Below are 24,013 nucleotides of genomic sequence, written 5' to 3' on the forward strand. Positions count from 1 at the left end.
AAAAGTTGAACTTGGAGCCGCCGCTGGACCGCCTCAGGCGAGATGCGAGCTTCTGGGCAGGATTACCGCTAACAATGCTGGGAAAAGCAGCCCTCTTTAAGATGAAATCCCTGCCCCGCTTTCTGTATATTCTGGACAACACCCCCTTTGCGGTGCCCCCCAGGTACTTCAAAAAGGTGGCGGCGGTGGTCACTGGTCTACTATGGCACAATCGCCCGGCACGGATAGCTCACGCCAAGCTCTGTAAAGGTTGGTACGAGGGTGGCATCGCACTCCCTAACCTTCAACTTTATTATTGGGCGGCTCAGCTTAGACCGATTAATCAATGGCTGCATGCATCGCAGTCGGACCCTGCATTCCAGGCGGATCGGGCCCAGCTAGGGGCGGGTACCCTGCTGGCCCCGCTCTATGACAAGCGTAAACTCAGGTTGTTGAGGGGGCCCACTAAGATCACAGTTTCCGTCTGGCACGCAGCCACCGCTGCGCTAGGCTGGAAAGATACTATCACTAAGCTCACCCCGCTTTGGGATTCACGTGCTCTGGGCAACCTTCGGACCAGCAAGGGGTTCTCCCGCTGGGATGACATTGGCATCTCAACGGTGGGAGACATGTGGGACCATGGGGCTGTCATCACGTTCGACCGCCTGAAGGAACTCTACGAAATGGGACCACATGAAACCTATCGGTATGTTCAAGTGCGTCATGCTCTGCTGGCGGTTATTCCGGTGGGGTCAACTCTCCCAGAGTCGTCCCCGCTAGAGGATCGCCTCCTAACTGACTATATGGTGGAGAAGGCCACCTCCCTTACCTACCGGAAACTCCTGAATAATTCCCCAGACCCGCTAGTGCCTCTTAAGGGAAAATGGGAGCAGGACGTGGGGGAGATGGATGAACACGAATGGAACGAGGCACTGGCATCCCCTAAAGAGGCGGGCATATCCTCTAGAATGAGACTCATCCAACTCAAGGTTCTGCACAGGACATACTACACCAGGACATTGCTTCATCACATACAGCGAGCCCCTGACCCCTTCTGCTTGCGCGGCTGCGGGGAGGAGGGCACACTACTCCATACACTCTGGGACTGCTCCCTTATACAAACATATTGGTGTCAGGTCATGCGCACCGTCTCACAAGTCCTAGAGGTCTCCGTGCTTCCAGAGCCACGTCGCTGTCTTCTTAATGTGTGGGAACCAACTGACCTGTCCCGACACGGTCGCCTCTGGGTGACGATTGGTATGATGATGGCGAAGAGGGACATCGCGCAGCGCTGGGGGGTGGCAGATCTGCCGAAGGCCTCCCAATGGTGTGTGAATATGGATAGGACCATGGTCACGGAGCGGGCGGTGTATTTATCCAGGGGGTGCCCGGCCAAGTGGAACAAAGTTTGGTCCCCATGGAATGTTTACCGGGGTGAGATTTGTGAGCCACTCCCTGAAGGGGACACACTGGAGTCGGATGAGGACGAGTGAATGAGAGGGGAGGGCATGATGGTGGGAGGGGGGGCTGCACTGGGTGGGGGCGGTATAACGGAATGGGGCAATTGCTACGGTATTTACCAAAATGTGAAAAGCGCAATTTGAATGGACTCAGAGGCACATTTCCACCTGAATGGCATTCAGTTTCCTGTGTCGATGGCAACGTGATTTCCCGAAGTTTGAATGTTTTCCTTTTTCTTAGGTATAAAACAAAAAACGAAAACCTCATAATTTGGCAAGGACCATTCGCAACTCCTTCTTCACAATTTCCTTTTGGTGCTTTATCCTCAAGTCCTCACGACAGCATGTACTGTGTTACTGCATATTTATTGCTTATACGCTATATTAGCGGCCGGCCCGGTTGGGTTGTAGGCGACGAGCTGTGTACTAATCTGTGAAGACTCAATAAAGGTTTTCAAAAAAAAAAATAAAAATACTAGTGCCTAGCTTACTTGATGTGGTTTCACAGCCCGGGCAAGTTGTGGTGCTAGGAATAAATCTTCTTCATTTGGTGGGTGATTGATATTGACCAACACTCTCCCAAGGGCATCAGGCAGGTTGAGGGCATCATTGACGTGGGAACCGCTGCTCTCTGCAGTGGCATCGTCTTCTACGTCATTGGTCGAATCATTGCTGTCCACGATCTGAAGGCCTTCATCTTCCCCAGAACTTAGTTCTATCACTTCTGCAGATGAGGAGAAATGGTTGAAAAGAGTTAGAAGGAAAGGACCGAAAAGAAGGAAAAGATGACAAGGCAATGCATAACTGTTTATTTCTAATCATAGTGTTAAAAACACTGGGGAGGTTATCCCAAGGAGTCAATTCTAGACACAATTATGAAACATTTGGCACTCATTTATCACTGACTGGCCAGTTCAGCTGTGAAAATTTTCTAAAGCTAGGTTGGCAAAATCATTGCAGCAATAAACTTTCATGTGAGCTAGCATGTTGCATCCATATCCCACATGGTTGTGTGAAGGACGTGGTTGGAGGTAACTAGCAGATTAAATTAAAAACAGTGTAGAGGCTGGTAAGCCACGCTCCGTAGCAGGCACCAGGTAAAAGGAATGTCCTATTAACATCATACTACTGCCACCAGTGTCCATCCAATTCAGCCCTGGGAGTTGACAGTAGTCACACACGTTAGTTCATCACAGAGTCAGACCCTGGGTCTCAAATGTCCAATTAATTTCTGCAAAATAAAGATTAATGCCATGTAATTTTACAGCATAAAAATTAAAAGTGAAATAAGGTGTTATCTTCGAATGGTTGTCTTTTGGCTAGAAATGTGTACGTAGAAAATGCCTAAGGGGTCTGCTCCACAAGTCGGAAAGGTCATTTTTCATCAGTCAAAGTGTAAATTAAGATCATAGACTGCCACTATTCTTTTTGATTTATTAACTTTATTGATTTTACTGCATAAGATGAACAAAAAGGAAAGAACATCCAATATCTACATTCTTTGTGCACCCATATCATTCCAATTGTGTCACTGCGACATACATCTCAATACTGGTCAGCCCACAATAGTCCTACTGTCGTTCCTAAATTCTAGAATACTTACGAGGACAGCCACTGGCCTTATAATTGGGTCCATTTAGATGAGTCTATTGATGTCAACCATTGTGTTAAGGTGGGAGGGATAGGGGATTTCCGTCTATGTACAATATCTCTTTTTGTAATTATTGTGACCATTCCGACCAGAGTCCACTCTTTGCTGGTCTCCCCCAAATCATCCAGAATGCCTAACAGCCCCACCCAGATGACAGATCAGCATTTCTGGCCAAGACCAAAGTCAGTACCTTTCCAATCGCCTGCTAGTACTTAACAATTTCAGAACATAGCCAAACCATGTGAAAAAAATCCACCCCTTCATTTGTACAGCAAAAGCAAGTAGTAACGGTAATCTTAAGACAGGCCCTGGATACCTGATTGGCAGGGACACAGGGCACACTCAGTCATAGCACATCAGCAATTCAGCAAAAAGTGGGGGCATAGCATGCAAGAAAGATGGCACTTTCTCACAGTGTCAAGTAATGAAGTAAGTCGTATGTAATTGGAGGGGCGTGGCTTAACAAAATGGCCGGCTAGACGTGTTTCTGTCCAGCTCCGGCCCCACGTTCCTGAAAATCCTTCATAATCCTGGCACTTTTCAATTCTAAATCGGTGCTCCGGAGGTGCGAAGACCCCCCCTGACCCCAGAGGCTATTGAATCGGGCGAAGATTGCTGCCGGTGCCTGCGTGAGTCCCGGTGGCCTGATCCCCTTGCACGCCCAGAAAATGGCAGCCGCCATGCGATAGTACAGTGGCGGCCAGCCGCAGCACAGCCAAAGACTCCGCGCATGGGAGGCGCCCCCGGCGGAGGGGGGGGGGGGGTAGACGGCCCACCGGCAAGAGGCGTCTGGCCTGCACACCGGTGAGCAATGCCTGGGGACACAGGGGCTGTAATCTTTGGGGCGGACCCCTTCGTCAGACCGAGGCGGAGCGGCCTGCACATCCTGCGGCAGCCTCCTACGAGAGGCCAGGGCTGAGCGGGCTGTACGAACCGCCGCAACCTCCTGCGAGTGGCAGGAGCGGGGTGGCCTGCTCATTCTACCACGGCCCCCCCGGGGTCTGAACTGAACGCTTTGAGTCCTGGTGCCCGCCGGGTCCGAACGGCCAGGAGCCGCGGACGTTGATGTGCGCCTTCCTGCGAGGGGCCGGAGCATCTCGACCTGCACAGCTTGAGAGTGCGCCTGGAGGCAGCTGGTGAACCTGATGCCCCGGACCTAGGGGGGCGATTAGACGACCGTGGCTGCGCACTGGATCTGAGGTGACTGCAGGTCCCTCGTGCGACAATATCGGCAGGCACTCCCGGCGGACGGACGGCCCCCCCCACTCCTGGCTGACGGAGACGAGGTAGGCCACAAACCTGGAGCAGTCGATTGGGGTGGCTAGAGAGGACGGGCGCGGCTGGCGTTTGAGACGCGCTGGTCTCAACGTAAAGGTGTGTACTGGACTGGAAGAGTAATGCCTGTAGACTCCTGGGACATTGCGGGGCCGGTCGGGCCTAGAGTTGGAGCCACCGAGGTTGGTCTGTAAATGAAAGGGGAGCAAAGCCCTGTATGGAAGGAGTCTCTTGGGGGGTCCCCGGCAGATAACCCTTGGATGTGACCCCTACTATGGGAAAGGACAGACCGACGAGGGGAGCCCAGACAAACAAGATCGTACAATACACAGTCCCGGGCCCTGCTGTAGCGGAGCGCCCAGGGACGGACAGGAGAATGGAGGCCCGCCCGGATGCGGCGGCCCGAGATAAAGCCGATATCCTTGCAGCGATCCGTGACTCCAGAGTGGCGCTAGAAACCAAGATGGACGGCATGGCCATGGACATTAATCATCTGCGCCTTGATCTCAGAAAGGTGGCGGACAGGGTCACCAGTACGGAAGGGGATCTGAGCGTCTTGCAGACCGAGGTCCAGCAGCTGAAGGAAACGATTGCCTCACTCCAAGACCATACAGCTCGATTGGAGGATCGGGCAAAAGATGAGGAAGGACGGTCCTGGAGGAATTATCTCCGCTTCCTAGGATTTCCGGAGCGCACGGAGGAGCCGGCGGTAGATCTGTTCCTCGAAGACTGGATTGGCAAGGCCCTGGGACCGCCGCCGAAACCGGGATCTCCACCCAGGGCCATAATAGCCCGGTTCTTCAATTTTAGGGAACGAGACATGATTTTGCAGCACATCCGTAGAACCGGTCCACCTAGGTATAATAACTGTGATATTCACATATTCCCAGACTACACTAGGAAGGTGCAGGACCTCCGGGACGACTTCCTGCAGGTTAAGCGGCGGATGCGGAATCTCAGCGTAAAGTACAGTTTGCTCTTACCAGCTAGGCTCCGCGTTCAACACGGCGAGAAGACTTACTTCTTTGACCGACCGACGGATGCGGAGGAATGGTTGGACTCGCTAGGACTAGCGGGACACGACAACACGCAGGGCTGGCAGGAACGACGACGGAGCGCACGAAGACGAAGCCAACGTCGCGGTAGAAGGGATCTGCCCCAGGGAGGGAGTGCCATTGCTGAGACAGGTCGAATAACGGTGGGCCCGGATGGCACCCTTCAGGCAGAACCTGAGACGATCCCAACCCAGAACCAGTTCTCCCCATTGTGTTTGGTGCAGGAAACGCAATCAGACGCGGGGGTGAAGCCGGCCCGGCTGATACACCTGCACAGGACGAATGACTGGTAAACCTGGGGGTTCGTATGGACCGAGGGGGATCTTGAACATTGTGAGTATCTCCATACTTTAACCTGGGGGGATCTGTAAGGCCCAACAAGTTGGAGATGAGATTGTTCCCCAGAGGCGTAAGAGAGCATGATGATTGGGGGTGGGGGGGCAGGGGGGGAAAGGGAGGGGGTCTGGGCACCAGACTATTGTAATGATCGTATTATTGTGCCAATTCCAGTTTATGCAGCCAACTGTAGAGTGCTGCGGCAGTCAGCTGGGCCTCGGCCGGGCGGGGCTGCGTGGTACCAGTCAGTCGGATGAATGTTCAACCTCGAAGGAACAGGGATTTTTTTCTTGGACTGATACGTATTAGATTGTTTTGAATACAGTTTATTCATTATCTACAGGTTGGACGGGAGGGTCGGGGGGGGGGGGGTTTGGGGCAAGGTTCGGGGTCTCCTGACCAGGCATGGGCTGGGAGATGCGGTACCACCGCCTGTGGGTGGGGAATGTTGGGGGTTCTCTTTTTGCTTTGGGGAGGGTTGCTGCCGGGTCCACTTCTATTTTTGCTTTGCAAGGTTTATGTTGTTTGCCTATTGAGAGGTCGAGTCACAATATGAAGGGAGAGCCAGAGGACACTGGGCGGGGGCATACTGCCGGAGGGTGTTACACATATGACAGGGGATACACGTAAATACAAACTAATAACTTGGAATGTCAGAGGGCTCAATAACAGAATTAAGCGGATCAGGGTTGCCACATACCTCCGTCGGTACTGAGTCAGCTTTGCTTTCCTTCAGAAAACGCACCTCTGGGGTGATTGCCTCAAGTATGTCCGGCGTAGATGGCGTGGACAATTCTTTGCTACATCTTATTCCGGGTTTGCTAGAGGGGCCCTAATTTGGGTAGCTCCGGGGGTTCCCTTTAGAGCCATTCACTCGAAATTGGACCCAGAGGGCAGGTTTGTTATAGTGGTGGGTACCCTGGATGGACGTAGTGTATGCTTGGTAAACATACATGCCCCGAACACTGACGACAGAATTTCTGGGTCGAGTGTTGGGACAACTGGATATAGACCCTGACATGGAGCTCCTTGTAGCAGGGGATTTTAACTGTGCACTTGATGGGGATTTAGATAGATACCCCCAAAATTAGACGCCAAGCCCAAACTGAGAGAAACACTAACCCAGATGCTCCATAGTTACGATCTGGTAGATGTTTGGAGGCACCATAACGCTGCTCGTCGGGTGTACTCGTGCTACACACCTGCTGCCAACAATCACAGTAGGTTAGACTATTTCTTTCTTCAGGGTATGGTCGTCGACAGGGTAGAGGAGGTCAATTATTTTGCACGTTACCTGTCAGATCACTCCCCACTCCTGCTTACGTACTTGGTGGGTGGTCCTCGACCCAAGATCCCGCTTTGGAGACTCAACACGGAGGCCTTCGGGGATCCCAACTATAAGGAGGCTATTTTACAAGGACTCGAGGCATATTTAGCGGTAAATTGGGGGTCGACCAGTACCAGGGCGACTGAATGGGATGCCATGAAAGTGGTCATCCGGGGAACTTGCCTGTCCACGGAGCTAGGAGTTAAACGGGTACTAGAAAGGGAACTTAGATGACATGAGGACAGACTAGCGGAGCTGGAGAGGGACTTCCACACAGATAAAGAGCAACAGCCGGAATGGACGGCCGCGCAACAACACTTAGGGGACACTTGGGCCTCCCTTGGTAAATTTAATAGGGCAGCCAGCGGGAAGAAATGGTACGCAGAGGGTGACAAGGCTGGGAGACTATTGGCGCGCTTCATTCGAGCAGAAACCCAACCCCACCCGATCCTAGCGCAGCGGAATGAGGTCGGCCAGATGGTGTATACCCAGCAGGCGATTAACGAAGTGTTCCAATCCCACTTAGATAAAATATACTCAGAATCGCAGCTCCTACCAGATGCCGAGGACATGGACGGGTATCTCGATGGGATACAACTGCCCAGCATTGATGCGGATAGTCAGGAGGAACTGGGAGGGCCTCTCCGGGAGGAGGAATTGCGTGCCGCAATAGCCCATCTGCAGACGGCAAAGTACCCGGGAATGGACGGACTCGCGGACGAATTCTATAAAGAATTCAAGGGTGTTTTGGTCCCGAAACTCCTGGAAGTGGCGATGGAGACCTATAATAGGGGGTTGCTCCCAGACTCCATGCGAGCAGCGACAATAGTTATGATCCCCAAGCCAGGGAAGGATCCGCTTCTCCCGGGGTCCTATAGACCCATATCCATGTTGAATGTGGATCTGAAAGTTATCAGCCAGGTGTTGGCCTCTAGACTCCTTCCCTATCTCCGTCGCCTGGTCAATGACGACCAGTCTGGGTTCATTCCGGGCCGAAACACCATGCGAAATATCCGCCGCCTGGCTCACGTCATGCAAACATTGGAGGGTCAGGCCGGACAAAGGACGCTGGTATTTTTGGATATCGAACAAGCGTTTGACTCGATCCGATGGACTTACCTCTGGAAGGTGCTACTAAAACTAGGCCTGGGGGAAGGATTTGTAAGGTGGGTTCAGCTGCTATATGCCAGGCCTGTGGCCAGAGTCCGCACAGGTCGATGTGTCTCGGATGTGATAACTATATCGAGAGGAACCCGTCAGGGGTGCCCACTCTCCCCCCTGCTCTTCGCCCTGGCGATGGAGCCATTGGCATGCCTTCTTCGTGCGATGCTTGAGGTCAGGGGTATCCGGGTGGGGACGGAGGAGCATGTGGTGTCCCCATACGCGGATGACTTGTTGATCTACCTGAGCCAGCCGACGCAGTCACTACCGATCTTGATGGCCGCACTAACGAACTTTACGGCCGCTTCTGGCCTGGCGATAAGGCGAAATCCCAGCTTTATGCAATTGGAGAACGGGCGGAAAGGGAAGGGCTCCCGCGTCCTGAAATAGGACTCCCATGGGTAGACAATATCCTTCGCTATTTAGGAATTTGGATTTGTCGTGAATCGGCCACTTTCTTCCAACACAATATGGGCGGATCATACGGGGTCTGCAGGGAAGTATTGTCTTTTGGAACACCCTCCAGCTCTCCCTGATGGAGAAGATTGCCTTAATTAAGATGGTGGTCCTCCCGTGCTGTCTACACCATGCAGGGATCCTTTTACGAGATACCACACCGAGTTTTTCGGGAATTGGATTCCCTCCTAGTCCTTCTACTGTGGAACGGGAAGAGATGCAGAGGTGAGCTTGGAGGTCCTGAAACGCAGGTGGGGCGATGGCGGTCTAGAAGTCCCCGACCTGGAGCTGTATTATTTCGCCTCACAACTGCAACACGCGATCGCCTGGCTAGATACGGACCCCTCTTGGGAACGGTCTTTGCTGGCTGGAACGTACGGGAATGGGCAACTGGGAGCACAGCTTTGGCAGGTAGGAGGGCGGCGAGATCTTCCCCCCCCTCCTCCCCCCCCCCCCCCCAGGCACGGCTGGTAGCAGCGATCTGGGATCGGGTCGTGAGACGCCTCATCCAGGTCAAGCCATTCCCCCCCGACTTGGATCTGTGGTTGCTGCCACCCTTTGCCCGAATTGCCTACAGGCAAGTGGGTAGAGGGAGGGTGCTTGATGCTGGCGTATCTGTACCCAAACGATAAATTCATCACTTATCAGGAGGCGTTAACGCCTTTGAGCTCGGGCCGGGAGAATTTCTTCAATATGCTAAAATGGCGGCGACTGCGCGGCAACTATGGCCCACGTTCCCGGATGCCCCGGCGCACTCCCGGACGCTGGTCTCCATGCTGGCAATGACGGGGGGCGGAAGTTCGTGACTCACTTATACAGGGCTCTGCGGGAAGACAAAAAGACGCGGCCCTTGACAATTGAGGATAGATGGCAGCAGGCGTGCCCACAGAAGATCACACCCCGTGAATGGGAAAAAATACGAGTGTGCGGAAGGTGTCAGCGAGCAACCGCTTTAAACATATCCAATATAATATTATTGATATGACCTATCTCTCCCCTAAACGTCTCCAGAACATAGACAATACCAGAGATGCCCATTGCCCGAGATGTCGCAGCCCCTTGGCGGACTTTGTGCATATGGTTTGGACATGCCAGGTCCTCCAATCATATTGGGTGTCAGTCCTAGAAGTCTTGGGGAAGGTGTCGGGATGGGTAATAGATTTGGACCCACGCTCCTGCCTTCTAGGTTTAATCCCACGGGACCCCAAGCGAAAGGTGATCAGACGGTTCCTGATACTAGGCCTGGTTACAGCCCGGCGCCGTATTGCGATCCATTGGTTGTCCCCTCCGGGTCCGACGCTACAGAAATGGAAGGGAGATCTGAGGGAATGGGCGCTGGCAGAAGAGGAGCACATGAGGCACACAAGGAGAGATGGGAAGCTACCTGAGGTCCTACAAGCCTGGGGGGTGATGTTCCAGGGGCTGGTGGGTTTGGATGCCCCTTCGACACAAACTATCTCGGAATTGAGAGAGTCTGGCGGGGAGAGGCTCAGTCTCGGGGCAGCATGACACGAGATGACCCATTATAGGAAGCAGATGGCTTAGACCCTATCTCATGCCCTTTAATTTTTCTTTCTGACCAAGATTAGGTAAACAGAAGTCACAAAAAAGGGTGTTTTTTTTCCGGACCAGGCAGCAAGAGGGGTGTGGGGAGGGGAAAGGTGGGGGGGGGGGGCGAAGGAAGGGCGGAGGCGAGGGGGGGGGGGGGGGTGGGGTGGGGTGTCCCTATAGAGTTTGACAAGGTTTTTTGCTATGTGTAAATGCACAGTGGGTACCCGAGGGGCAGATACAGGCCTCGACTATCCTCATTATTTTATGCAACTTACCGACTGTTAACCTTCTTCAGTAGATTACTCGTAAATGAGAGCGTTTAAGTTGTATGCTTGTACCTTGCTGAATTTACTGTGCTGGATATGAACATTGAAAAACATAATAAATAAAGTATTTTTAAAAAAAAGTCATATGTAATTATTTTAGTCTAAGATGGGACGAAATAAAAAATTTTAGAGGGCCATCCAGCCTCCAGCCCATCAGTATTGTTGAGGGATCAGGCAAAACCTACAAATCTGTCAAGAGCGGTATATCAGATATATTCCTTCTTTCCCCAATTGTCCCATCAGAATTTTGAATTCCTCTGGATAAACTCTGGTAGATCCAAGATATTGGTTCGGAGGCTGGCGAGGGTGTGGGGAAGTTGTAAGCTTGCTGTCGGGGGATGTCAGCAGGTCCATCCCAGGAACTGGTCATTGCAGCTTGTCAGGTCCACGGCTCAACTACCTCCAGTGATCCCCTATTCACACCAGGGAGGTGGTCTCAAGCGTTATGCACCACTGTATCAGGCCCTGGGGAATTCTCAGCATCTAGCCTCCATCTTGATCATGGCGCAGTCAAGGGTGCTTGATCCATTCATCCAGAGTTGTGAGGCTGTCACTATGATCCCAGGCTACAGGGTCGGAAGCCAACACCCCAAGTGATCCAGCTAGCAATCACAGGGTCATTATGGTGTTACATGCGAGTAGAACTGAGATGGATGATGGAGGAGGTCTGCAAATGCTCTTGTAATGTGCCCGTCATTTTGTTCATCCAGCACACTGCCACTACTCTTGTGTATAGCACTAGACTCAGCGAAGAAACCTGGGGCACTCCATACTGAATCTGCTGCACTGATACAATGTAAGATTTAGATAATACCTGAAAAGAGCGATCGCCCTGGAAAGAGACTAACCAGTTCAGAGCAGGGCCTGAAACCTCCACTCTTCCAGCCTCTCAAGCAGTACCCGGGGAGGGGGGGGGGGGGGACACCATGTAAAACGCTGCAGTAAGATCCACTAAGATCAGGGTTGCAATGCCTCCAAAGTCAAGAGTGACTAAGCTCTTCTATCACCATCAAAAGTGCGGACTGATTACTATGACCCGGGCAAAAGCCCGATTGAGAGGCCAGAAGATAATTATGTTGCTCGAGATAGTTCGAAAGTTGGAAATCAATAGGTTTTTTTGAACATTTTCGTCAAACAAGTACTGAAATAGAGCCGTAGTTCTCGAGTGTAGATGAATCAAGCATAGGTTTCTTCAGTAGGGAGGAACCACTGCATGTTTCCAGGCCTGTGGGACCATCACCATAGTTAGCAATAAATTCAATAGCTTGAGAACAGAAGGAAACAAAACAGGACCAGCCTGCTTTACAACTCGTGTGCGAGTCGGTTCCAGAAGAGAGTCTGATTTCAAAGAAGAGGGTAAAGCATGTAATTTGCTTTTCAGCCTTGTTGCTTAATATGGTTATGGAACACCGTGATGACTTGCAAAATACTTACAATGTACAGAAGGGGATACTTCATCCCCTACATTGCAGTTGAGTTGACATCGCAATGCCTGCGGACAAAGCCAGCAGCCGAGGTGAAAGGCAGGTCAGGTTATGGAGTATAATTGAAGCAGCTGTTTAAAGCAAAAAGAAAAGGGAATGTTGCTTTTGTTTCTTCTGCTCTATGTTTTTAAAACTTAAAATAATTAGCAGAGAAAACAAGTTTATTGTTTTCATTCCTTGGATAACTATTTTTTCTAAATGTTCTGACTAGTGCAGCTTTCTGTTTAAACCGACTAATATCCATTAACAACAAATAACTAATAGATTTTTGATGTGTTTAATCTTGCACCAGAGGTTTTATTTTTATTCTTCATGTACTAACTTATTCATATGAAAGAGCTACACACCAAGGCTCAAAGTGGTCTGTGGGAAAGGTGATGGTGTGACCCGTGCTCTTTCTTAACATGGGCTAAAGTACTCCATGGCGTACGTGATAAAGATATTGCAAGTCACCTTGGAGGAACTCTGCCTTGTTCCTCGATATGGTTATGGAACTCATTGGTGACTTGCGATACCCTTATAATGTATGGCAGGGGGGTACACTATCCCTTATATACTGGTCCTATCAAAAGGTATGTTGTGTATATGACCCTGTACAATGGATCAGAAGACCGAGACTCTGAGCTATCGAGGTTTGCAGACAGATACTAATGTCTTATCAGTCTGAATAGTTTGGCTAGATCTAGTAATTATTCTCTGTTGATACTGGCATTGGTATTGTCCTCTTACAAAACTGCTTGTGCCTTTGTTGTACACAATTCTGAAAAATGCTCTGACTGACAAATTCTGTTCGCAGGCTACTGTTAACCACCACATATAGCCTCCCCAACTAAGATAACATCTTCAGCAAGTCACCACAAGAATTCTTTCCTCCTGCTCCATTTCATTATCAGCAGTATTTCTACAAGGAAGATAAGATCTGAAGAGCAAATCAGTAACTGTTCCTGTGTAAAAGTGTTATCAAGGTTGCTACTTCATTTTCTTTTTGTCTAAAAATATTTGGGAAACTTCTAAGGGTGAGATCTAAAGACTGCTAACACTTTCTTTCCTCATTGATCTATGAGAATGGTAATACCAGAAAAATATTGCCATGATCTGGCAATAGATGTTCTAGCCTCCACAGATGTGAAGGGCTCTCACTTCTCAATTTGCTCACACTCCAAGACCAACTTTAACAAGGACAGAATTGACTGGCTGGTCTATTCTTGGTTCCATGAATGTTCGAAAAAATCTCAGCTCCACTGGTGGGTATACTCCGTTCTCAAGGCAACATGTTTTTACCTGCTTTTACGAGTGGCTAATTTCTGCACCATTTGTTACTAGCTGCTTCAGAATCACAGACTTCAAGCTAAATTAAAAAATTCAGTCCCTTACCAGCACCATCAGTGTATCAAAGCTGTGTTCAGAGCACACGTCATTTCACATTTATCTTCTCGGCTGGTAAAAACAAAAGCATCGGTTTCAATCTGGGTTAGGTTTCACAGCGAGACTGCCTCCGTCATTAAGTGTTTACATGGGCTAGATTTCAACTTCTACCTCTGGCTAAACATCTCTAGCTTCCTCTCCACCCCCGATCTAGACAACCAATATAAACGGGGAGGGTAACAACTTTGGGAGGAAATTCATTGCAGAGTCTTTGGTAATCATCCGTTATTAACAACTCTTTCAAATGGAAGGAGTCAGTAACAATTCAACAAGCTAATGTATATTATATACATCTTCTCCAGGGGCAATCTGTTCAGACAGAAAATCAGTTGGCAAGACCCTATGTAAACCACCAAGTGGAGACAATACTATTCGGTTAGAAGCCCTTGCTCAGGAGACTGGTCTTTTGGAAGAGAACAATTTAATGTATCTGACGGCAGTTTACTTAATGGGGAGGAAGAGAGAATGGGCATGGGAATCAATTGAGCCAAAAGTTTCCATACTCAGTAGACCGGTATGGGAGTCCAGTCCTCTTCAAATCCATGAGTCAGAAAGGCCTTCCTTGGCTGGATCAATTTGCTCCAGAGGAGACTACTCTCCGTTCTTTCAAGGAAAGAGAAAGCAATGTAGCAGGGTGGATTCATGCTTTGATCCTTCCGACCCTCGTGGGCGGATATATGCATTCTCTCCGATTCCTTCAATTACCAGGATTCTCCACAAGATTCAGGACGCCCTGGTGGAGGTTAATGAGTTTGTGCCAGTCTTGTGGTCATAGTACTCTCTGCTTCTTCGCCTCTCCCTGAAAACCAATTCAAGGATTCCAACTTTCCATCTCTTCCGAGGGCTACTCAGATCACAAACTCATCTCAATTCCCCTTCGAGGTCTGGAGCTTGAGAGGGTAAGGCTGCAGGCTCAGGAATCTTTTAATTAAATGGCAAGCTGCCTCTTGTAGCCCTCCTAAGATTCTGGATGTTCTAGCAGACTTTTTCTATTAGGTCTAGTGGTCTTTACATTGTGAAGTCAAGGTGCTGCTGCTCTTCGGAGCAATCAGGAGTTCGGAAATTCTTTCCACTTCGGAGCGGGCCTCTCAACTCCTCTGACGTTTTCTTCGTAGAAAGCCAGTAATTCAGCATATGGTTCCAGACTATGACCTTCTAATGGTCCTTCAAATGGTACAAGTACACCTCATTCGAACCACTGGAATCCGTTGACTTAAAATATATTTCACCTACAGTATTTTTCTTTATTTTTGTAGCTGCCTCTTTAGTGCAAATCAACACTTATTATTTTCTATATAATTATTACTTTTTTCTATCAAGATAGTCTCCATCCATATCCTTCTCCTCTCCCTAAATTTACTTTAAGTTCCATAGAACACAGGGTTTAGTTTAACAAATTTTCCCTCTCCTTGTGTGAGGAAGAGTCTGCACATAAAATATTTAGAGTGTTTTCAATGTATTTAATCAATATGTCTCCCTTACGCAGGGTTGATGCTTTGCCACCTTGTTTCAGTAGATTCCAGCAACCTCAATGGCCACTCTTAGTAGTCTGCTTTGTTTGATCATTTCTGTTTTCTGCCAAACAGGTGTAGACTGTGAAGGGCGGATTCAGGGTTCCTCTAAGGGGGATCTCTGCAACAATGGTGGCCGGGCTGTCACAGACGCATATGTTAGAGATATTTGCAATGCTACAACATAGTTTACTCCTCACACTTTCATGACGCATTATTGTCTGCAAGTAGGAAATGGCTGGTAATCTGATTTTGGTTCATGGCTCCAGCTCTTCTACTATGAGGAGGACACACTTGTATAACAAACCGCAAGACACTATATTATATTTTATGAAAATATGTTATATTTGGTATTTCTAAGTCACGATATAGTTTTAAAGAAATATAAACCACTATGACAAGAGTTCATTTCACTTTGGAGACAGGAAAGGCAAAAGAGGAAATTGCCATTAGGTGCTTCCTGAAACAGATGCCCTTACCATCTTTAATGCCAAGCAGCTGTCTTCCGACATCCTCGTCACTGCTGTCACTCTCGCTGCTGCTACTGCTGTCTAGACAGATCACTTCCTGGTTGGGGATCAGAGGGGGCAAGTGGGTAGCCTCGCCTGGTCTCAGGACGATTTCCTCTGAAAAGGGAAACCAAAAAGTCACAGGAGCATTCAGAACAGACTTGGCACAGAAGTAGGGAGTCACAAACCTTAGGTTTTCGAAACAGTTATAATATTCACATACATTATGGATGGCTATTTAACAAGCCACGGCAATTTTGATCCTCAATCGGTTTATTTTTCAGATATGATGGTGCTTTTTGATTAGGAACTTGTTACCCTGCTATCCCCATCTTGATAGCTCTACGTCGATCAAGATAGTTTTCCTTTACCAAAGACGCTCTCCTTTTCAGCCCAACAGGTGAATACGGCAAACAGTAGTTATTTGTAACAGTTTTGCAGATCGAGACTATTAGAATAAGATGTAATGTATTCTCCCACGTGAAGTAGAGAGGGTCAGGGACATATTTATTGCACTTAAATAGATTTTTTGGGGGGTCTTCTAAAGTAGAGGCCATATTGCTCGTGACGGCTCTGAAACAATGCCCAACAACATACAAGCACTTTCAGATTCCATGAGAGCAAAGTGTACTTGATGCAAAAGATACAGCTTAAATAAAATGGGTGCTAGCACTCATATTCGCCAAGGAGGCAGGAGGGTGTTATGTGAATGTCCAATATCTTCAAGCTGCAAAATAAACAAGCACTGGCAATGCCAATAGGTCTGGCTTATGAATGAAATTGCTGTTTCTGTCAGTCATTGATGGGTTAAGGCACCCAAAAGTCAAAATACATGCACTCGGTCATTCACCTTTGCACTCATGCATCAATTCATCCTCTGACTCATTCCTGCATTCACCCTCTGACATAACCACAATAATACACACACAAACTCAACAATATATGCAAGAGAAATTAAAAACATACAAGTAGAAAATTGTATGTGCTTGCAATAAGGAACCTAAATATAGCAGCGGGTGTCCACCTTGCAGAGGTATTGTAAATGGTCTATTGTTGTTTTAAAGTTTTACCATTGCTGCCACATTTAGAACTAAGGTGTTGGCAATCCTGGAATGTTAAAATAATGGCACACTATGGATTACAGCAATGTATAATGTTCTCCTGGTTTAGAGGAAGCGGCCATGTGGGATCCGGCATACTGCAGATTAGCGGCAAGCTGGAGAGCTGCAGTATTAAAATTAAAAAAGCACTGTCATAGCCAATAGCTTGCGCCTGTGCAATGGACATAGACTGTGCCCATATCTTTTTCTAATTTTATAAAGCAGTGCAGTTGCTGTGCAGCATTCTCTTGACGTGATGTTTGAGCATTTTGCGTTTAGTCTGGTACCAAAAAGATCTATTTGTGGATAACCTCATTCCTGATAACATATTTTGAATGAGGTTTACACTTAGCTACCACTAGTGATTTTCATTGTAATATATGCTTAGCAGATCTGCTTGGCAATTTTGGAGACCTGGTAGGTATACTGCCTGATAGTCTTATAAGAAGCCAATGCCACATTGCTTGAGCATCCAGAAACATATTTCGGGATCTAGTACCACCTTGCTTGGATACATAATACACTGGGGATGTGTTTTCTGTTTGAATCGCCAATCTAAGTATGGAAGGATCAAAACCTTTCAAAGCTATACTTACAACTGTAAATTCTACCACATTTAAATGAGAGTTGCAGGCTCTTCGACCTCAATCCCTGTAATAAGTCTTGTAGTTGGGCTACCACATCTATCATAAGTGTATCTGTCACTATTGTCTCAGAAGGAAGGTTCTGGTGGGAATTAGTCCCTTTAAACAGATTATTTTTCTGAGACCCCACTTGAGTAAAGTCTTTGGCTTGAACAGCGAGGATCAGCTTGGCTTCCTAGCTGTCATTGTGTTGGTTATGCCGATCTTCCTTGCATTGTTGAATAAGTCTCATATAAAAGCATGCACTTGAAAGTAGAACAAGCATTTCGGTTTTGGGACCTTATAAGTGTTTAGCCACGCAGCATATTATCCTAGGTGCTGTGCCAACAGGGATTGAATAGCTAGCTATACCATGCGGTCACAAACAAGTCTGGACTGAAACAAAGATAGCTCGAGCAACTGGATGATCACGAATGCCAAAACAATGAGCTAAAGTTTGTTTGATGAAAAAAAAGCTACATCTGACAATCAGGAAAAAAACAGACAAGAAATATTTGATTTTGAGGTAAATAGAAAGTAATTTTGCCTGCCAGGTCTCTAGTCTACTACTTTGAAATCAATCATGAATCCCAATGGGAAATAACTATGCCTGAAAGTACCGTTTTTACAAACAAAATGCTAGGACGCGGCCAGCCCTGGTGCCATGTCAAAAAGCTCAATTTTAGCTGCAGGATTGAGTGGGCGGGACAGGCGAGGAAGGGAGAGGGATGTGGGTGTATTCAGAGATAGTGATCGAATTCAAGGAAGAAAGAAACACCAGAGGCAGAGAAGCAAAACATGAGAGGCTGAGACAGGGACAACAGATGCTTCAGAGAGAGACAGGGTGGAGCAGCAGAGAGGGCAGAGTGAGGAAGATATAGCTGTTAAGGTAAGAGAGAAAGGCCCTTCAGGGAAGAGACAAGGTATGAGACTAGATCAGTCCAGCACTGTGCAAGAGTGAGAGATGCACGTGTGTGGTTCTTGGCAGGCTTAGACTGGCGAGGAAGACACCTCAGGGAAGATAATTAGAGGTTATGGAGAAGACAAAAGACAGGGGGAAAGAGTGAGAAACAGTAAATGTAAATGTATTGCGATTTATATAGCGCACGTATCACCCGAAGGCATCAAGGCGCTTGCTTAGGGAACCTGTCCTGGTATTCCCCTGTGAGATACCCCGGCAGGGTAGCCGCAAGGTGAAAGCCAGGCATCCCGCCACGAGGGGCCGTTGTGGAGATTAAGCAAGCTATTGCAAGCTATTGCCCAGAGTCGCAGAGTGTGAACCAGTGAATCGAGTAGGCACCGGAGTGAGAATTGTCAAGTCCATGGACATTTTAGGACTCAAGACCCCGTCGAGCCGGGAATTGAACCCTGGTTCCAGGTCTGCCTCCACTAACCAGTGAGCCACACTTCTCCACTTCAGTAATGGAAGACAGAGGGTAAAACGGGAGAGAACGTGGAACTGAGACAGTGTGCAAGGGAGAAAGTATGAGTAGCAGTAGTAGTGGAGTGTTATAAAATAAATGTTGGGGTATAGAGACAGCAGTGGAGAGGCGGGAGAACGAGCAAGAGATCGGAAGCAGGGAAGTATAGTAGGTTGAGGTGGAAGAGGTAGCAGCCACAGACATTTCAGGGAAGAGTGAGTTCAAGATTATAGAAGGACAGAAACTGCACGGGCAAACTAGAGAAAAAGTAGATAACGAAAGAAGTGGAAGAAGAGAAACTTCCTGAGTGGGTTTGCACCTCCTTAGGTCTGTTCTAGGACCGGACTGTTCTTTTATTTTCCGAGTAGCACAGGCACCCATGCGTCCAGTATGGGATGCTGCACCTCTAACTCTTATGGTGGAATGTAAATATCTATTTCCTCACTTTTTATAAGAGAACGGTGTACATACATACTTTAGAGTGTTTCCTTCTATGAGATTGGGGTGTACTGCGTCTGTTAGAAGCACTAGGTCTTCAGCAGAATCATGTGCAATGAACAGTACACTTGACGTACACGGCAGCACTACCGGTGTCATCTTTACATCTAGAAGGGAAGTGTAACAAAAGTAGAGTAGAACTAAGATCAGCGGGGGTTAGGGTGAGTCTGGGGCAGATGGAAGCTCTTGGCCGCAGATGGGGCTACAGTGGTCCGAAAAAATCAGAAGGCTCCCAGCTCGGCAGAAACCGACGCGAGCAAGCAAAACGGAAGTTCTCTTCTTTTCAGGACCAAGGACAAGAACTGACAGTAAATGTGTACCGACGGTAGCTACTCACGCTGCGCCGAGGCCTCAGAGGTGGGCAATATAGTCGGGAGCCCTGCGACACTATACAATGTTACTGTAGAATGCCCAAGCAAGTGCAGGGAGGGAGCGAGCAGGAGAGCATGTCCGTGTGTTCATGTCCCCCACTGGGTAGTTATACTTAGGACCAGCTTTCTCTAGGAAATAGGTTATTGGGTTTACTAACTTTGGCACTGTTCGACGAAGCATCACAAAACGTTCCCAAAATGTCTCATGATCCACCTCAGCCCCTCCCTGCAAAGATGTTGAGTGATCCAGCCAGCAGGAGACAAGAAAAGGGGCGCTGGGGCACAAAACATGTTTTCCCACATGTAATTTTCCATAGGGAAAACTGGACACAACTACTACCGAAACGGCTGGGAGGAATTACACCGTGTCTCCTGTGCAGGAAACAAAACTTTGCTACCACCTGAACAGGATCAGAAAATGAAGTAGCTCCTGCCAGGACGAGAACAAACAAACAGTCAGCTCCTGTCAGCACCACAACGGGGGGCTGGCTGGGATACTAGTAGCTGCCACAGGGGCATTGGGTCTCCTCCTGCGGCCCCCAACAACTTGGATGTCGTGGGTGCCCAGGCTGGGTACCCAGTATGAAAAACAATGCTAGCCCCGCCATGACCCAGAATTGTGCTGGCAGGGGCTAACGCAGGGGTTCCCAACCTTTTGTGACCCGTGGCTCCCTTGACCTAATTGGCAGTTGGCCATGGCTCCCCACCATTTTTTTTACCCGCCCACAGGGGTGCCGCAGCGCACCCTTTGGGAACCACTGGTCTACATGAAGAATCAAGCCTAGACGTGATGAAGGATTCAGAGAGTAGCCATCACTATCATAAAACTTTATTTGCAACCACTCTGCCTTGCACCCTTCTCCCCTCTGCCCTGCACCCTTCTGCCGTGCACCCTTCTCCCCTCTGCCCTGCACCCTTCTCCCCTCTGCCCTGCACCCTTCTGCCGTGCACCCTTCTCCCCTCTGCCCTGCACCCTTCTGCCCGCTGCCCTGCACCCTTCTGCCCGCTGCCCTGCACCCTTCTGCCCGCTGCCCTGCACCCTTCTGCCCGCTGCCCTGCACCCTTCTGCCCGCTGCCCTGCACCCTTCTGCCCCCTGCCCTGCACCCTTCTGCCCCCTGCCCTGCACCCTTCTGCCCCCTGCCCTGCACCCTTCTGCCCCCTGCCCTGCACCCTTCTGCCCCCTGCCTTGCACCCTTCTGCCCCCTGCCTTGCACCCTTCTGCCCCCTGCCTTGCACCCTTCTGCCCCCTGCCTTGCACCCTTCTGCCCCCTGCCTTGCACCCTTCTGCCCCCTGCCTTGCACCCTTCTGCCCTCTGCCTTGCACCCTTCTGCCCCCTGCCTTGCACCCTTCTGCCCCCTGCCTTGCACCCTTCTGCCCCCTGCCTTGCACCCTTCTGCCCCCTGCCTTGCACCCTTCTGCCCCCTGCCTTGCACCCTTCTGCCCCCTGCCTTGCACCCTTCTGCCCCCTGCCTTGCACCCTTCTGCCCCCTGCCTTGCACCATTCTGCCCCCTGCCTTGCACCCTTCTGCCCCCTGCCATGCACCCTTCTGCCCTCCGCCATGCACCCTTCTGCCCTCCGCCATGCACCCTTCTGCCCTCCGCCATGCACCCCTCTGCCCTCCGCCGTGCACCCCTCTGCCCTCCGCCATGCACCCCTCTGCCCTCCGCCATGCACCCCTCTGCCCTCCGCCATGCACCCCTCTGCCCTCCGCCATGCACCCCTCTGCCCTCCGCCATGCACCCCTCTGCCCTCCGCCATGCACCCCTCTGCCCTCCGCCATGCACCCCTCTGCCCTCCGCCATGCACCCCTCTGCCCTCCGCCATGCACCCCTCTGCCCTCCGCCATGCACCCCTCTGCCCTCCGCCATGCACCCTTCTACCCTCCGCCATGCACCCTTCTACCCTCCGCCATGCACCCTTCTCCCCTCCGCCATGCACCCTTCTCCCCTCCGCCATGCACCCTTCTCCTCTCTGCCATGCCCCTCTGCCTTGCACCCTTCTTGGCCACCCCCTTCCACCCTTCCCACCCAATGGAGGAGGTTGCCACCTGGAACAATGACAGCATTTCAAAAGCATGATGGACTCCCCGTGCCTAAAAATGAATGTGTCCGTCTGTAACGCGACTGGCGCTAATGTAAAGCGCTCTGATGCCTTAGGGTGGAGTTCGCGCTATATAAAACTGCAAAAAAAATACTTGGTAGGGGGCCTTGTGCTGCTTTTGGGGAGCATTGAATCAGATGACGTAGTCAAATTACAGAGAGCACGGCGCAAGAGGCTTTTCACATCACCATAAATTCGTGAACAGCCTCTGACCCCGCACCCACCCACCCAACGCTCTCCACCAGGCCCCTCACCCTGCACCCACTCACCCAACGCTCTCACCAGGCCCCTCACCCCGCACCCACCCACCGCTCTCCACCAGACCCCTGACCCTGCACCCACCCTACGTTCTCCACCAGGCCCCTAACCCTGCACCCACCCACCCAACGCTCTCCACCAGGATCCTGACCCCGCACCCACCCACCCAACGCTCTCCACCAGGCCTCTCACCCTGCCTGCTTCTGCGTGGGATAAAGGCGATCCTATGGACTCCCCAGACATCCCCTTGCGGGCGGGTGCAGACACTGCCTGTACCCGCTTGCAAGAGGATCAAGTGCACCCCTGTGAATGCTGAAAAGTAGTAAAGCCACACAGAAGTGCAAGTTCACCTTCATGAATCGGGCCTCCAGTGTGTCCACGGCACCACACTCTTCCTGGCTGGACTGTAGACACTGCACCCAAGAGCCACGAGGCCCCTAGACACACTCGCTCCCTCCTGCCAGCAGCGCACTCCTTGAGTGTGTGCTCTTGGCGCCCTTTCAGTGCACACTCTCCCTCCTCCCAGCAGCGCACTCCTCGAGTGTATGTGATCTCTGCGTTCTTTCAGCGCATAGATGAGTGAGAACGGAGGCTCCGAGGCCTCTCTTTGGCTTGGCCGCCGCCCCCATCACCGGATCCCGAGGGCTGGCCTCTCATTCGTCGGTGCTCGTCCTCCAAACCAGGAGCCCCATCTTGGGGTCTGTGATTACACCCAAGGCGTCCCGGTCGCTTCAGTGTAATTTAAGATTTCCTTTGGGAAGCCCCGGGTGCACAGCTCTGTAATTTACCCTGAATATAGTGCAACTCCAGAGTTGTGTTTCCACCAGCCAGCTATCGGCCTCCGAGGTGGGTGACTGCGTGGAAGAAATGGCTCTGTCTTCATGCAGCACTGACCACACCCACTAAACCCTGGTGCTTCCCAGGGCTGTCCAGCCACAGCCCTACTCACAGACCTCTCCGCCCTCCCAAGACTGTGGGGCAATGTCTGGCATGTGTGAGGCTTTCTCCATCAATCACTCATTGGATCCACATCCTGCGCCCCGGCGCCCCTGGCTTCTAATCACGGCGCACCGGGGTGCCGCGGCGCACACTTTGGGAACCACTGGGCTAAGGGGTCTCTGGTACCTCCACCCCTAGACTCCTCCCCCCCCCCCCCCCCCCACCCCCCATTTGTTACCGACCTGGGAATATGTTGTGGGTGCCCTGGATGGGCACAAACTTTAAAAATAAATAAATAAATGAGCAACAGAAGCCTTTCATTTATTATTAACTGCTGTGTGCAATAAGCGCCCCATAATGCCCAGAGCTTTTTCAATATTATTTTATATTCCTGGTGGTGCCTCTAGATAGGGCAGGGACAACATCAACTATTTTTTAAAATGCTGTTGGGAGCTGCAGGGAGTGCAGCAGTCCCAGAATTTCTTTTCTTTTTTTTTTTAAACACAGGCAGTTTCTCGGTCATTGTATTCCTGACTCCAGGTGAGCCAAATATATTTTTTAAAGCACTCCAAGCTGGAGCTGTATGCTCTTCTGTTAGAGTGCAGAGTCCCTTTGTGGTAGGTTCTATGGCTTCACTTTCTCGCTTGAAAAATGTTTAAAAAAAGACTCAGTTTTTTTTAAATGCTTTATTAAAAAGAAATTGAGACAATCACTATTAAACATTGTAATGTGTGGATTTATGAAATATACATATGATTATAGTTATTGGTGACTTTTTGTCAAAGCCAATAGGTCTGCTTCATATATGTTGATGTGCTGACTCCTTGATAGGAATTCTCTTCCTTGCTTACAATTGCACCCTTCATATTACTGCATGGCATAGACAGCCGTGCTTGGCAATGTGTGTGTGGGGGGGGGGGGGCATAGGGGGTTGGCGCAAATCTCCAAGACGTGCTCGCCGAAAGAAGTACGCGGCGGGGTGGTTCGGTGACCTGAGGGGGGACTGTGTAAAGTAAGGCCCTACAGCCAACTACACGCATGGCGATGGGATTTTACGATAAATAAACCATAGAAATTCACTGAAAATCCACAGGTTAAAGTATGTTATAGTAAGAAGTTGTAATATTAAAGAAAAAACCTTAGAAAGTCAATGATAAAAAACAAAAACGACTGAAATTCACCAGTTATGTTTTT

General features: G+C 49.9%; 2 protein-coding genes across 3 annotated transcripts in view; both read right to left on the reverse strand.

Annotated features, from left to right (window-relative positions):
* Positions 1–24,013, reverse strand: part of RAD54L2 (RAD54 like 2) — a 1,034,525-nt gene that overhangs the window by 705,909 nt on the left and 304,603 nt on the right. For both annotated transcript variants that reach the window (XM_086938836.1, XM_086938837.1), the window contains exons 5-6: positions 15,477–15,623; positions 1,931–2,163 (exon numbers count right to left, since the gene is read on the reverse strand). In XM_086938836.1, the coding sequence (XP_086794962.1) occupies positions 1,931–2,163; positions 15,477–15,623 (380 nt within the window). The remainder of the gene's footprint in view (positions 1–1,930; positions 2,164–15,476; positions 15,624–24,013) is intronic.
* Positions 1–24,013, reverse strand: part of LOC147692653 (uncharacterized) — a 273,896-nt gene that overhangs the window by 238,683 nt on the left and 11,200 nt on the right. The window lies entirely within an intron of this gene.

Source organism: Lissotriton vulgaris, chromosome 9 (genome assembly GCF_964263255.1).
Source record: "Lissotriton vulgaris chromosome 9, aLisVul1.2, whole genome shotgun sequence".
NCBI classification, from domain to species: Eukaryota; Metazoa; Chordata; class Amphibia; order Caudata; family Salamandridae; genus Lissotriton; species Lissotriton vulgaris.